Source organism: Pogoniulus pusillus, chromosome 22 (assembly GCF_015220805.1).
Source record: "Pogoniulus pusillus isolate bPogPus1 chromosome 22, bPogPus1.pri, whole genome shotgun sequence".
Taxonomy (NCBI): Eukaryota; Metazoa; Chordata; class Aves; order Piciformes; family Lybiidae; genus Pogoniulus; species Pogoniulus pusillus.
The window spans coordinates 136,666-152,498 of NC_087285.1; the positions used below are offsets into that span (position 1 = coordinate 136,666).

The 15,833-nt window shown below is 47.0% G+C and overlaps 1 protein-coding gene across 1 annotated transcript in view; it reads right to left on the reverse strand.

Annotated features, from left to right (window-relative positions):
- Positions 1-15,833, reverse strand: part of ANKHD1 (ankyrin repeat and KH domain containing 1) — a 129,835-nt gene that overhangs the window by 66,195 nt on the left and 47,807 nt on the right. Inside the window, 6 exon segments of the mRNA XM_064161343.1 lie at positions 6,034-6,143; positions 7,957-8,148; positions 8,374-8,611; positions 12,663-12,757; positions 14,251-14,484; positions 15,324-15,471. Coding sequence (XP_064017413.1) covers positions 6,034-6,143; positions 7,957-8,148; positions 8,374-8,611; positions 12,663-12,757; positions 14,251-14,484; positions 15,324-15,471 — 1,017 coding nt within the window.

The following is a 15,833-nucleotide window of genomic DNA, read 5'->3' on the forward strand; positions in this document are numbered from 1 at the left end:
AAAGAGAAGAACTCACGGCTCTTGTTCTACAAATAAGTGGTGTGCTTGGTCATGAAGACCTGGAACGTGAAACCAAATGGATCAAGTCCATCAGCTGAAAACTCTTCTATTGGTTTTGGCCAAGCAAGCATAAAGTTAAGACCAAGCAATGCAGCTCTTGCAAGCTAAAACTACTACCACAAGCCATTCTGATTGATGGAGAGAACACAAAGGTCACGCCCAGCACCTTGTTCAACAGAACACCATTGTGGTCACTGCTCAACAGAGCATCCTTTTGTTCACTGGCAAAAGGTATTTCACAGCACTGCACAATCTAGAGACTGCAACACAACACCCAAAGTCAGTCTTGGGAGCCTTTCAATCTTCTGCTTCATCTGTAGAGAACTGAAGGCCAAACCTAAATAGACCTGAAAGGTCCGATCTGCCCCTGAAGGGGCAGAACCAGCATGGAAAAATATGGCAGCTTCCTGAATCCCTCTCTGTCCTGACAGCACAGCTATCCCAGCCCTTTTTAACCCAACTCTTTTAAGCAGTGGCCTTTTGACAGATGTTCCACTGCTGTGTGACCAAACAGGCTGAGTCACACACAGAGGAAAGCCAGTTTCTAATTAAGGAGCCCCACTAGTGTGAGTGATGTTACCAGCTGGAGACAAAGCCATGATCCTGCAGTGACAAAAGCATCTTTCTGCACTTTATCACAGAAGCAGTTTCTGGGTTTATTTTCTGGGTTTATTTTCTTTTCCAGTGGAGTTATGTGGAATGCAATTCCAACAAGTATGAAGAGCTTTCGGGAGAGCTTGGAAGCATACAACAGGAAGAATGCAAAGAGAAAGCTGCCCTGAAGGGTTCTCTTCCCTCTCTCAGTTGCATCATAGGATGTATCCCATAGGACAAAGGTAGACCCCATCACCAGAACAACTCTCCTGTGGAACAGCCTCACAGACAGGCACCAGGCTGCCCAGATTAGACAACCCCAATTTAAAGCTCTTCTCTGTACTTCCCAGCTGAGGAAAGCTGGGACCTTCTTGCTGCCCAAACACCACACTCTGTTTTGTTTTCAGCTACACTGATCACTTTGTCCAGAGCAGCCCTGCTGTCCCAGAGGAGCCCATCTTCACTGCACAGCAGGTACCTAAAAGGCACTTCCAGGGTGCACAGCTTACAAGTCAGACTTTCACCAAACATCATCAATGCTCTGTGAGCCTTGAAGTCCTTAAGCTAGCTCCTGTGGGAACACACATGGACCACATATGTCTCATTTCACACGAGTTTTGAGGTGAAAGCAACTGCCAGTAAAGGCACAAAGAATGAAAAAACACAACACAAGCCTCCACTCACCAATGACATCAGACCAGGCCTTGCCACACAGGTAACAGCATTACTGAAGTGCTGGTGATTTTTCCTCAAGCTCATAAACCGTAACACAGCTTAGAAAAACATGAGTTGAAGAAACTGCATTTTAGAATTCTGAACTCCAAAGTTTTTCTTGTATGAATCACAACATCTAAAACTGTGTTTTGTTCCCACAGAGAAGTTTGTAAACAAGCAAAATTTACCCTGGTCCATGTGGCAGGAGCTGAGACTACGACCCTGAAAAGCTCTAAGAAACTCCACTGCAGTTCAGGCACAGATGGGATCACAAGCTGAAGCTCTCAGACTGAAGACATTCATTTCTTTAGCAGAAGCAGCCAGGTTCAAATGTACACATTCCCAGAGGAAGCAGTAGACCTGCCAGGCTGGTTCTGTTACAGGTTCTCACAGGTGAACTTCGGCCCCATAAGGATGCAGAGAAGACAGACCCCTTAAAGAAGGGCTTCTGCGGAGCATCAGCAGAGTCGGTAACAAGCCAGGCTTCATAAGCAATTAGTCATAAGGAGACTCAAATTGATGGGAATTCTGTTTAGAGCCGAGCAGCTCCCCAGCAGGAGCAGCTGAGCTCTGACGTGGCTCCTTAGCACAACTTGCACTGCAGACTTAGCAAAAATTCACCTCAAACCAAAGAAGCTTCACCTCAGCCATCATTTCCTCTTGGCTCTCAAATTGCCACCCTGTTTCCTGAATCTAGCAAAGTTCTCAAGCTCTTCCTTGCTCCTGCACTCAAACAGGTGTGGGACAGCTGGGCTTCAGGAGCAGTCCCTAGAGAGCACAGCACACTCCTGCCTTCCAGAGCAGCAGCCTCTCTGTGACGAGATTTGGTGGCAACAATCACCTCCAGACACAGCTTTGCTGCGGATCCCTTCTCAACTAGAGATCACAGAACAGCCTGGGCTGGACAGAACCGTCAACAACCACCTAGTCCCCTGGGTCAGGCTGCTCAAAGTCCCATCCAACCTGCCCATGAACTTTTCCAAGGATGGATAACCCACAGCTCCTCTGTAAAAACCTGCTGCACTGCTTCACCACCTTCAGCATAAAACAAGCTCAGGCCCCAGCTTAAGGTTCTATCTGGAGACTAAGAAAGCCTCAACTGAACATGAACCATGCCCAGGAACCAGTTCAGCAAACTGAGCTGGGTGACTTCAGTTTCCAACGAGCACCATACAGGAGCTTCTCTGAAAGAAGCTTCTCCAGTGCCCTGCCAGTTTGGCAGACACAGTAGGACAGAGGCTCCTCTCCACATCTGCAGCCTCAAAGTCTGCATCTCAAATCCCACTCAGTCCTGACCTGCAGGCAGCTGAAGAAACTCCTGAGAAACATCTTAAAGTAAACTCTGTGCTGTCCTAATCATGGGACAAAGGCATTTAAGATGGAAGAGATGGGAGGAGGGATGACAACGGATCTTGTCAGCCAGTGCTCACAGCTCCTTTGACTCAAGAGCACGTGGGGAGGAAAGAGCCGACTGTCTTTCCTCAACCTAGAATCAGGGAGAAGAAGTATCCTCAGAAACTATGCTCCTTGCCTTCCTAGTCTGGACGAGAACAGGATATGCAGGTGGCACACAAAGCAAAGCAAAGGCAGGAAAACACAGCAGTGCCTACATCTCTCCAGGGCCAGCACAGCAGCTTAGGCAAGGGATCCCTGGACATGCAGTGCTTGCTCCTGAGCAGCCTCCTCAGCATACACCCCCCTGTCAAGAGGCACAGGGGAGGTCATCACCAGGGACTGCTCCCAAAATGCAGCATGGAAAAGATGTGACATCAGCCCAGCGCTGCACAGCATGGAATGTCCAGTAGGTGACATCTGTCCCTGCAGTCAGGGAACAACCTTCAATCCTTTTATTTTACTGTTTAAGCCATAACCAGCATTTTCATCAAAAAGGACCCACAACAGGGGAACATGCTGGATGGCCAGCTCATCACTGACCTGGATATAAATCTCAGCTATAAAGAAGGTGTCTGGAAAACAACAAAACATCACAGAATGACAGAACACTCCAGCTGGCAGAGCCCTCCAAACTCATCCAGTCCAAGCCTCTACCCAGCACTGCAGGCCCAACAATAAACCATGTCCCTGAGCAGCAGGGCCACAGCTGCTTGGACACCCCTAGGGATGGGGACTGCAGCACTGCCCTGGCCTGTCTGTGCCAATGTCTCAAGAACCCTTCCAGTGCAGAAATACTTCCTCATGTCCAGCCTGAGCCTCCCCTGGGGCAGCCTGGAACCATTGCCTCCACTCCTGTCCCTTGCCACTAAGGAGCAGAGGCTGCCCCCTCCTCACTCCAACCTCCCTGCAGGCAGCTGCAGGGAGCAATGAGCTCTGCCCTCAGCCTCCTCTTCTGCAGCCTGCATATCTCCAGCTCCCTCAGTCCCTCCTCAAGCCCAGCTGCTCTGCAGCCCCTAGGTCCTTCTCCAGCCTCACTGCCCTGCTCTGGACAGGCTCCATTCTCTCAGTGTCCTTCCTGCAGTGAGTGGTCTAGAGCTGAACACAGCAGTTGAGGGGTGGCTTCAGCAGTGCTGAGCACAGGGGGATGATCCCCTCCTGTCTCTGCTGCCTGCCCTGTTTTCATAAGTGAAAGCAACCTCAGGAAAGGCTGATGCAGCAGAATGAAAAAGAACAGAAAAAGAAACTAGCTGAAGAAGCTCTTTCATTTGCTGTGCTTGAACACCAGGACAGTAAAATTAACCAAACTAATGAAGAGGGACCAATCAGATGTTTACGTTCAGATCTGCATTCAATTCTCTACTCCATGACAGACCTTCTGGGATGATTTGGTGAAATTATCTAACTTCATTTAAATTACAAAAAATGAAATGTAGAGGAATAATATCCCACAGTATTGACAAAGAGGTTTTGTCATGCTCCATCATAAAGTAACACATTTCAGAAACCTTCCTCAGAAAGCAATTTATTCAAAGCTACTTACAACTTCAAATCATGTAAAGCAACATAAAGCTGTGTGAAAGGAAAATGCTCCAAAGATTTGCTTCACTTCTGCAGGCACTTCCCCATTTGCTACAACCAGAATTCGAACACAGTAGATTTGCACAGCATAGAAATCCTCCTCTTCCTCTGCATTTTTCCTTTGCTTCCTTAAAGTATTTTTCTTGACAGCTGCCCATTTGGATTGGCAGCATGAGAAAATGCAGGAAAACAGCATTTCAGAGAGAGAAGCTAAGCTGTTTTTCTCAGCAACACTCAAAGGAGGTGCTGAAGGCCAGAACTGCTGCTCACCTTGGTGATGAGAGGGGGTAAAAGATAAAAGTGATCCAACTCTAATAGTCTGAAGGGACACTGAAACAGCAACACTTGCCTGGCTTTAAAAATTTATGCATAGCAATTCATATATTTTTGCCCCCTTTCAGACCTTGCTCCTAGGAGTCAGTTCACAGGTTACACCTTTTCCTAACCAAGTACCTCAGTACTTTTGTTGCGCACCCAATAGAGCCTCCCAAACCTGTTACACCTCTGCTGGAGTGGCTAACGCATACCACCCAGCACTGAACCGAGCAAAGGGCAGCAGCTGTGCCAAACTCCCCCCAACACACACCCCTCCACTAGCATCATCCTCCCCCATGCTAGGAACATATGAAGCCGACCTGTGCTGCAGAAGAATTAACAAGACCTGCAAAAAAGTGTATTCATGGGCAGGGTGAAGCAATGCTAACTCACAGTTACAGCATTTACTGCCATCTGTACATATAAACTACAGCCACCAGAACAGCCGAAAACCAGACACCAACCAGCTGCATTTAAAACTGATGGATGCTGGTTTAGCAGGCTCCGTGAGAAACTCTTCTTGTTATTCAAAAGGAACAGAAAAACACCCAACGACTCATCCCTAAAATATCTAATCAAAACTCTAACACCCTCCCCAAACCAAAACGACCCCACAAGTGTGGAAGAAAGGGGCAAAACCACAGAAAGGCAACTAGAAGAACAATCTCCCCTGCTTCTGCCTTACCTAAGTCATTAAGGCTAAGGCATCAAGTGCTTCTTGCTGCTTAAAAGCCAAACAAACATTAAATCCCTGCAGCTGACAAAGAGGCTGTTTGAGATCTCCTCCATAGTATGGAAAAAAAAAGACAAAGAATTTCTGTAAACAACTTAGTTATGATTAAATGCATTACAGAAAAGAAAGGCTGTCAGAGCGATAAGCTAAAAGGAAGGCAAAAGAAAGAGAAGAGTTCTGGAGCAAAGGAAAGGGCTTCTCTGCTACTGGTCACTGAACAGGCACTGCTTCATTTGGGGGGTTCCAGGGTGCAGTTTTAAAAAGCTAAGACTTGCAGCATGCAGAAACTGACACTAAAACGGAGCAGCAGTAGCTTCTAATACTAAGATCTTTTCAGCTCAGAGCAGTGAAGCAAGTAACAATAAAAATGTTGGATTATACTGAAATGAAGGCAATTGGCTGCCACAAGAGGCAGCTGCAGTTCTAACTTCTCACTGAGCAGACAAAAGCTTACCCGAAGAGAAAGTTTCTTTCTCAAACCAACTTGCGCAGGCAGCTTTGTCTTGAGAAGTTTCTACCAAGCCTTTTTTACACCACGTATGAATCCCCATTGCTCAAACCATCTTCCTGCTCCCTAAGCATCTAAGCTACAGCATAGTTTGAAACCAAAGTCATTTCCCCACAAGATGCAGCAGAAGTCTTACCAAATCAGCACCGGCCTGAAGCAGCACATCTGCAACATCTGTATGGCCATTCTCACAAGCATAGGTCAGAGCTGTGTCTCCTGTGGCGGTGGTGGCGTGAACATTGGCTCCTGGAAGCACAGGATGGAGTTTCTCTTAGTGGACATCTCCTTACAAAGTTTCTCATGTCAGCTAAATATGAAACCCAAAGCACCTTATCTGTGACAACAGCTGTGTCCTAATGACCAACCACTTTCATAGCCTAAGGGTGTTGCTCTTAGAGTAAAAACTGCTGTGGCAGAAAGAAAATCCTCTGGAGGAGGGGATGGAGGCCAAGGCTTGGAAAATGCATGGCTGGCAATCTAGGCACCTCAGCCTGTATGTTCCTAAGGTCCCTCTGCAGCAAGGAAGTTGTTGCATCAAATAGAAGTAAATCCAGACCATGGTCTAGACCACCCCTTTGACAGCAAGCTGCACAGCACAGCCAGCCAGGCCAAATGCATGTTACTAAGTTAGCACCAGCAGCACAAGGCCAGACATCTCTGAAGCTGGCATTTCTTCCCGACTCTTCAAAACACTTTCTTTAACAATAGTTGTGTTGAACTATTTTCACTGGCTTTGTCTTAGCCCAGTTACATGACCCTCTGCATGCCTCTTGCTGGGTGATGCATCAAGCTGCCCCCCTGCGAATGTCATTACCTATTTTCTTATTTTCAAAGTGTGGGATATATTTAGAAACTCCCTGATGCCAAAACAAGGTTCCCCAATTAACTTCCTGCATTATCAGAAGAGAAGTGCTAGCAGCATTCCAAGTGAGCTGGTGATGGGTGTCACATGCTGGTGTCACTGCACAAAGAGACACAGTGGTTACTGTCCCTTGCTGAGCAGGGAGCATTACTTTCTAGAATTACAAATCCAGCTAATTTTATGCTTATTCTTAGAAAGGAGCACACAAAATAAACATCTCCAGAACAAGGCAGGCTTCCAAAATGCAGCTTTTTATTTACTACTTTAAGCAATATTGCTACACTTTAACAGCTTTAGTTCCAAGCATCCAGTTCCAAGCCCCTATCACAGGCAGGGACACCTCCCACCAGCTCAGGTTGCTCAAGGCCTCATCCAGCCTAGCCTTGAAAACCTCCAGGGAGAGGGCATCCACAACATCCCTGGGCAACCTGTGCCAGGGTCTCCACAACCTCACTCTCAACAATTTCTTCCTCATCTTAAGTCTCAATCTCCCCTCTCCTAACTCAAAGTCACTGCTTCTTATCCTGTCATTAGAAGTCCTGGGAAACAGTCCCTCCCTAGCTCTCCTGTAGCCCCCTTCAGGTACTGGAAGGCCACCCTGGAGGTCTCCCTGGAGCCTTCTCTTCCCCAGGCTAAACAGCCCCAACTCTCCCAGCCTGTCCCCACAGGGGAGGTTCTCCAGACCTCTGACCATCTTGGTGGCCTCCTCTGGACCTGCTCCAGCAGTTCAATTCACACCTAAATGTCATTTTCCCCCAACTCCAGCAAGATTTCCTTTTTACCACATCCTGTATAATGCAGAGTTCCTTCATCACAGCAATGTAGTACATTTCAGAACTTGCCTTGCACACTGTTTCTCAGGGTACAGTCATAAAGCAGCGGTTGTTCAGGAAGGAAGACTGCACAAGTGGCTTCCTCAAAGCACAGAAACTCAAGTATTATCTGTAGTCACATTTTGCCCTAAGTGCAGTTAGCTGGAAACAGCCCCTGTGTTTCCAGACATGCAACAGAATCCAGTGCTGCTCCATGGACTTTCCTCTGTTACAATTATCAGACAATAATGAAATGTGACACATGCTTTCTTCCTCTTGCTAAGGTTCCTTGGTACAACCTCGCCAGCAAAGCAGGTATCTTCTGTTACACAGAACATGAAGATTACAACATCTGTGGGCTAGACCATTTACACTGTACACATACCTGCTGCCAGCAAGTATTTCACCAATTCAAGATGACCCTCCTGAGCAGCTTCCATCAAAGGTGTTGAGCAGCCAAGTTCTATATCAGCTCCTGCCTTGATAAGGAAGTCAGCTACTTCAGAGAACCCTCCACAGCATGCCAGAGTAAGAGCTGTTTCTTGTGTTTCTTCTGTCTGTGCATTTATATTTGCCCCTAGGAAACAAAACCAATGTTACTTTAACTGAGCAAACGCAGGGGAGGCAGGAAGGCAAATGCTAATCAGCTCCAGCTGAGGTAGTGTAGCTGTGTTCTGTAGCTACAGCAAGGAGCAGCAACAGCCACAAGCTGCACAGAAGGAACCTGCACAGAACACCTAATGGCAAACAGCCACCACCGCATTCTTCAGAACCAACACTCTAGGGAAGCCAGGAATCTCACCTTGTGCCAGAAGCAAGGCTACCATCTCCTCATGACCTTCCCGGGCAGCTTCCATGAGAGGAGTGTAGCCTTCATCATTGACTTCCTCCAGGTTAGCTCCCCTCTCGATCAGGAGAGCTGCAAGCTCCACATGTCCCCCACAGGCCGCCAGCGTCAGCGGGGATTCAAAGGAATCCGCAGGCATGTTCACCTGGGCACCACTGTCTAGCAGCAGGCGTGCCACCTCCACGTGCCCATCCTGTCGACAAATGGGACACCAGGTCAGCAACAGCTGGACTCACCTGCTGCTGTACTTGAAACCACTAGGGCTGAACACCCTTCTAAAAGACAGGGCCTCTTCTCTTGTGATGGCTCCCTGCTTACTGTAACATTTGGATTAAACTGACATTTAGGTCCTACCTACGTCTAAGTTAGGTTTAAATTCATGAGGGAAAAAGGTAGATACATGTTGGGATTTCTGGGTTGTTTTGTTTTCTTTTTCTTGGAGGAGTAAGGGAAGAGTTGTGGAATAGAACTTTCTTAACTATCCAGCAAAACAGCAAGGGCACAAAAGTGAGATGACAAACCAGCATCATAAGTAATAAACCCACTTCTTGGCTAACCCCTAAAACAAGCATTGTAGAGTTAATTCATGGCTTCTACAGGCACACACAGAAAAAAAAAAAACTTCAACCAGCATTTTCTAGATTCCAGAAAAGATATATGCAAAGAAGATCAGTTACACTTAGGGAGGTAACAAGAAGAGGGAAGACTTGAATAAAGCTTTAAGACTGGAAAGTGTCTTGGGGTGAAGCAATCTTTGCCACAGAGGGAAGAGAATGAAGACTGCCAGGGCTGTCCCTCTGAGTCCCTACCACACAAAACACCGGCTGTCAGCTTCCCAAGAAACTACTGCAGCACTTCCCAAAGTTCCTGAAAATAGCTCAAGTACCAAAAGCCCAGGTTTCACTTGAAGTGTGGTTTGTAGAGAGTCATAATCTCTCTGGACAAGGCAAAATCTAAGGACACTTGAGCACCAGGAAAGAAAACTCACAGGGATCTTCCCCCTCAGCAGCTTAAGAAACTGGAACCCAAATCTGGGGAACAGTTTCAAGGTCTTAGAAAACTGAAACAGATGACAAATGACAGCTAATGGATAGGGAAGGCTTTAGTCACAGTATCACAGTATCACCAAGGTTGGAAGAGACCTCACAGATCATCAAGTCCAACCCTTTACCACAGTGCCCAAGGCTAGACCATGGCACCAAGTGCCACGTCCAACCTTGCCTTGAACTGCCCCAGGGACGACGACTCCACCACCTCCCCAGGCAGCCCATTCCAGTGTCCAATGACTCTCTCAGGGAAGAACTTTCTCCTCACCTCCAGCCTAAATTTCCCCTGGCGCAGCCTGAGGCTGTGTCCTCTCGTTCTGGTGCTGGCCACCTAAGAGAAGAGAGCAACCTCCCCCTGGCCACAACCACCCTTCAGGTAGTTGTAGACAGCAATAAGGTCACCCCTGAGCCTCCTCTTCTCCAGGCTAACCAATCCCAGCTCCCTCAGCCTCTCCTCGTAGGGCTGTGCTCAAGGCCTCTCCCCAGCCTCGTCGCCCTTCTCTGGACACGCTCAAGCATCTCAGTGTCCTTCCTAAACTGGGGGGCCCAGAACTGAACACAGTACTCAAGGTGTGGTCTGACCAGTGCAGAGTACAGGGGCAGAATGACCTCCCTGCTCCTGCTGACCACACCATTCCTGATGCAGGCCAGGATGCCACTGGCTCTCTTGGCCACCTGGGCACACTGCTGGCTCATGTTCAGGCGGGTATCAATCAGTACCCCCAGATCCCTCTCTGTTTGGCTGCTCTCAGCCACTCCGACCCCAGCCTGTATCTCTGCATGGGGTTGTTGTGGCCAAAGTGCAGCACCCTGCACTTGGAGCTATTGAACCCCATCCCATTGGCCTCTGCCCATCTGTCCAGGCGGTCAAGGTCCCGCTGCAGAGCCCTTCTGCCTTCCAACTCAGTCACATCTGCCCCCAGCTTAGTGTCATCTGCAAACTTGCTGATGACTGACTCCATGCCCTCATCCAGATCATCTATGAAGATGTTAAAGAGGATGGGGCCCAGCACAGATCCCTGAGGGACACCACTAGTGACTGGCCGCCAGCTGGATGTGGCACCATTCACCACCACTCTCTGGGTCCGGCCCTCCAGTCATGCAAAGAGTTCTCAGAAACAGAGGCCCCGAGGGTCTAAGCAGAGGACATCTCATACTAGAGTTTTCTTCAGCACACACAGTTAACAGGGTGACAGGAAGGAAAAGGAAACTCCAAGTAAAAGACTGGAACTGAAGTAGGCTCTGCGTGTCCCTCAGTGGAGAGAAAACCACCTTCTCCTTTGTGTACTGCAAGTGCTCAGGTGTAAGCTGCATCACCATGTACACCATTTAACCTCCAAAGAAGCACAGGGCTCTTCCAGGAGTCAGCTGCCAGCTGGGTTTCCAGAACTGCAGCCCTATGCAGCCCCGTGGCTTTCCTGGGATTTGAGTTAAGATGGATTAATTCTTTACATGAGCCCAAGTGCCTGCTCACAGATTTTATTACAGAGCTAAAGAATACTTCTGCCTGAAGACCTAAAATGGGACAGTTTGAATGGTAAAACAGTAGTCGTTTTTATGTTGTGTCCTTGGAGGAAATCACAAGTTGGGCAAAACTAAAGAGCAATAACAAGACTGGCAAATCCCTCTGCCCAAAGTTCAAGCCAGAGATGTCCAAGCCCACTGACCCTCAGGGGTGATTTTCAAACTTAAAGCCAAGAATTGCCCTGATTCCAAAAACCAGAAGAACTTCCTGCATATTGAAATCAGCAATCTGAAGCACACTCACATCCTAACTTCACCAGAACTGCTAGCCAGCAACTTCAACAGCTGGCACAAGTCTGCAGGAAAGGGGACACAAGGGATACCAAAGACAACTCCTGCATTGCCCAGGAAGCAGGCAGTAGCTGAGAAGACAAGCTCTGTCCTCAGAGAAGCTGGCTAGAAGCCAACAACCACCTCAGCTAACTGAAGGCATTATCCTAGGTGTGACATTGTGTCTTGACCAAACCTCAGAGGCACTTAAATATCACCACTGAAAGGAAAGCAAACATTTCAGCTTCCTATCTTTGCAGCATTCAATGGCTGGAACACAAGGAACACCTGGAGTCACAATCATGTGCTGCAAAGGTGCAGCAAAGACAAGAAACAAGCTCCAGCACTGGACTCAGAGATGGCACTTCAAAAGAGAGCAGTGGGCTGACAAAAATGTTCCAGTTTGCAGTCACTACAACCTCGTGCAGGTGACAGCACACACCCTTTGCAGTTGTACCCTGGACTCTGGGATCAGCAGAGGGCTCCCCTGCAGGGAAGCCTGTTCCAGACACCATCTCACTCTGGGAAATGTGTCATTAGAATCTGACCATGGCCAGTTGGTCATCACCTTGGTGCACTAAAAGAACATTCTCAGAAGCCTGCAGGAACGCTGCAGCTATCTTCTAAAGATTATACTCTACTGGGAGGAAATTAAGATTTTCTCTGCTTGATGTGCTTCTTATGAAACCAGGGTCCTTGGTCTTTCTTCCAAGAAGCTCCCCAGCATGAAGAATAAATTAAAGGTGAGGCAAGGACTGGTGGAAACTGGCTGCAAACACACACACCCCGACACGACAGCGCTCTCTTAGGGTGAAACTCTTGGAAAGGGAAGTGGCTGGTGATGTCTGCTTTGAAAGTTTCCCAAGAGCTAAGAACTAAACCACTGCTGACCTGCTGCTTTGTTGTCAGAAGAAAACCTCACAGCACCGCTTACAGAAACCTTGCAAACCATCTCCATACGCCAAACACTTCCCATAGTTACGAAGTGACAAGTGTAATGCTCCCTGCACTTCTGTAACACTCGGAGCACCCTCACCTGAGAGACCTTATTTAAAAGGCAAAGGTTGAAAACTAACTCCTACGTTCCAGAAGGAACAGTGAATTCGGCTCAACCTGGAATGGGCTGAGCAGTGCACCACAGATTGGTTACCCTCACACTTCACAGAGGATATATTTAAAACAACACACTGCACTCAAAAAACAGAGCAACTTTTCCCCATTACCAGTCAGATCAAGACCAGCAGAAGCTGGCCACCTGTGGTATTTACAGTCAAAGTTTTCTTCCTATCAGACTAACACAGGCTCACTTGCAAGTCCCAACCACCTCCTTAGCAAAAGCTCACTTCATTTTATTACCCTTCAAGTCCTCTCTCCCTGAGAGCCATATAAGAAGAGTTTATTTACCATGCAGGCCTCCATTAGCGCCGTGTGCATCTCATCCGTTTTATGTTCTTGATCAGCTCCAGCTTCCAGCAAAAAACGAACCATATCTAAATGGCCTTCAAAGGAAACAGAGCAGAGTGAGTAAGCCTTTAACACCATGAGCACTGAGCAGTCAGGCAATATATGAATGACATCATTCAGATTTTCAGGTGTTTGCTAGCACAAGTTTTCCAAGTTCTAATTCACAAACCTGCTCTGTTTAAACAATCAACATTGCTCTTGCAAAGCAGCCAGCCAGATTTTGGTCGGTCCCAAAGGCACTCCCCAGCCAAGAGAGGAAGATAAACCTCTCCACATCAGGCTTGTGCAACAGGAACCTTTCCTTTTGACTTCAAGCTGTAACAGACTGATTATTAGAGTGGCAGAAGAACTAAATGTTCCAAGGCAGCATACAACCAGAGAGGGAGGAGCTGTGCTTTAGAGACAGGTCCATGTGGATCTTAACTTCAAGCTTTTGAATTCCAGCATTATCACACATAATGGTTGGAATTAAGATCCACATATTTTGTCCTATCAGTTTTAAAAGCTTCTACTACATTTTCCCAGTACTCGTTTTCAGCTCTCTTATGGCTTCTGTCATTTGTGGTTTTGTCCAAGTTATGCATTTTCATCCTCTCAATGATCCCTCTCCTCCCAGACCTGACTTAGTTTTGCATGAACTGAGAGGAAAGCAAGGCAGCTGGACCACCTTGCCAAAGGTAACCCAGTCAGTGAAGATCTGGCACTGCATCCCTCTGTGGAAGTTTCAGGTAATGTGAAACAAGAATGTTCCTCCAGCATCCTCAGGAGTAGCACTGATGACCTTTCTCTGTAAGGACTACTCTAAGCTGCAAGAGACATATGACAAGTCCAGCTGCAGGGCTGCAGATGGTGATACACATCCTCCAGTTTGACCACAGAGGAAATGCCTTAAGTTACTATGACAATAACTTGCATCCTTAAGGCTCCTCCTAGGAGAAAAAGAACTGATGGAAATTTCAAGGAGGTTTTCAGAAGACAAAAAAAACACCCTGAACACACATTGGCTTACCACTGCACTAAGTTACTTGGTATAGAAACTTCAAATAGCAGAAATTAAGTGGAAATTCCATACAGTTCATGATCCATAATCATTCACAGGCATCATCCAGCATGTATCCAGTAATAACACAGCAGGTATTCAAGGAACATCCAGCCTAACTTCACATTGCCCTAGCAACTAACAGAGACGTTCTCAGAACTTGCAGATAGTCGTGAAGGGGATCTGAATGAAACAGGGAAGGTGGCAGTGAGGGAGGAGGAGAGTGGTGGTGTCAATGCACAAGGTTGGAAACAGCCAGTCACAAGTTCTCATCTGCAAAATGTCGAGTGCACGTCCAGCACGTCTGTAGACAAGTAGATAGGCTTAACACCACTGCACCAGGGATAAGCAACATTGAGCTGAAAAACACAATCCAAGTTCTTTCAAAGCTCTTTAAGGAAATATTCCAAGTATGTCTGGAACCTTTTGTTAGATTAATCCCAGCACATCATTTTACACAGAAACACAAAAGAAGGCAAGAGACAATACCTTTATAGCATGCAAGCGTAAGTGCACTTTCTTTGAACTCGTTGGAGTGAGTGTTGATTCCTGCACCATATTCCAGCAGTACTCTTGCAACCTCAACATGACCTGCACTGGCTGCTTCCATTAAGGGGGTATGCCCATTCTCATTGTGGTCTTCTATATTGGCACCGGCTTTCAATAGTACCTTCACTACATCAACAAAGCCCCCAGCACAAGCGTAAGTGAGAGCTGTGTTCCCTGCAGAGAAGAAAACAACATGATAGCCCTTTCCATCACCCACTCCTAATACAGAAAAAGAAATGAGTTTTAACACCTCTGAACAACCACGATCAACGAGTAACTTTCCTCCTCACTGCAGAGCTGGGGGAGTGGCTGCGTTTGTTGGCACAAGCCTATACTGTAATCCTTTGAAAAACTCTTACTGTATGGATGAAAACAAATTTCTCATTGCAAAGTCTGGTACTGGAAGTGACAGACAATCACATATGGCTCACATTAGAAATGCTACAGTCAAGTTTAAGGTAAGTTCTGCTTAATATGGGTAAATATCCAGATAATAGTTCAGACCCCCAAAGTTTTTAAAAGTATAACAAAGTTTACATTCTACCTTAATGTGAGCAAAATCCAGCTGCAGGTTAATACTCTCAGCATGGTTAGTTAAGCTGTGGTGAAGCATCAGCAATGTGGACAACATTTGATGCTCAAGGAAATGGTACCTCCTCTTGGTGAAAAGCAATAGATTAAAACAGCTTCTCTCAACCATATGCCCCATTGTCATCTTTTACTGGGTAATCTTGGGTTACACACCTGAGAAAAACTGAACTTCCTGTATTCTTCCGCTCATCTACCACCAAGGGGGTTTGCAGAGGAGGAATGCTTCCCATGACAGTTTGCACTGAAACCAGCCTTCAGTAATGGCCAGGTAAGACACCAAGCACACGCACTGTGTGCTTAATAGCTCTGCTCTTAAGAGCTGCTGCCATGTTGTCTCGTGATCAGAGCCATCAAACACAGATGTTCAGAAGTGCATGCCCTGTGCTACTCTTTCTAACTCCGTGTTCCTGTTTCCCAGTTACCTGTTGAAGACTGTGCATTGACATCTGCACAGTGAACAAGGAGAAGCTTCACAATGTCTACATAGCCTCCACTGGCAGCTGCCATTAAGGGAGTTATGTCTCCTTTATTCCCTCGATCCTCAACGTTTGCATGCATTGCTAGCAGCACCTGGAGAGAAAACCATTCACTCAGATAAGTAAGTTGTAGCAGTAACATTTTGTATTCAGTTCAGTGAGCCTTGCAACAACCATTCCCAAGCCAGCGGAGACACTCCCTTCAGTGCCGCCCCCAGTGCTGAAGCACAGCAGCACACCCGACAACCTGACCTGTGCTCTGCTTCAGGCAATACAGAGTTTCTACATCTGCTTCAGTCAGCACCACCTTACAGTGCAGTTCACTAAGCAGAATGACAGCAGAGACAGTGCAAACATGTGCTGATACACATGTGATTTTCAAGATGTACTGAGTGACTGAGCCCTGCAGCGTTTGGTTTTGCTGCTATTTTAGATCCTCTTCTAATATCTGTTGGC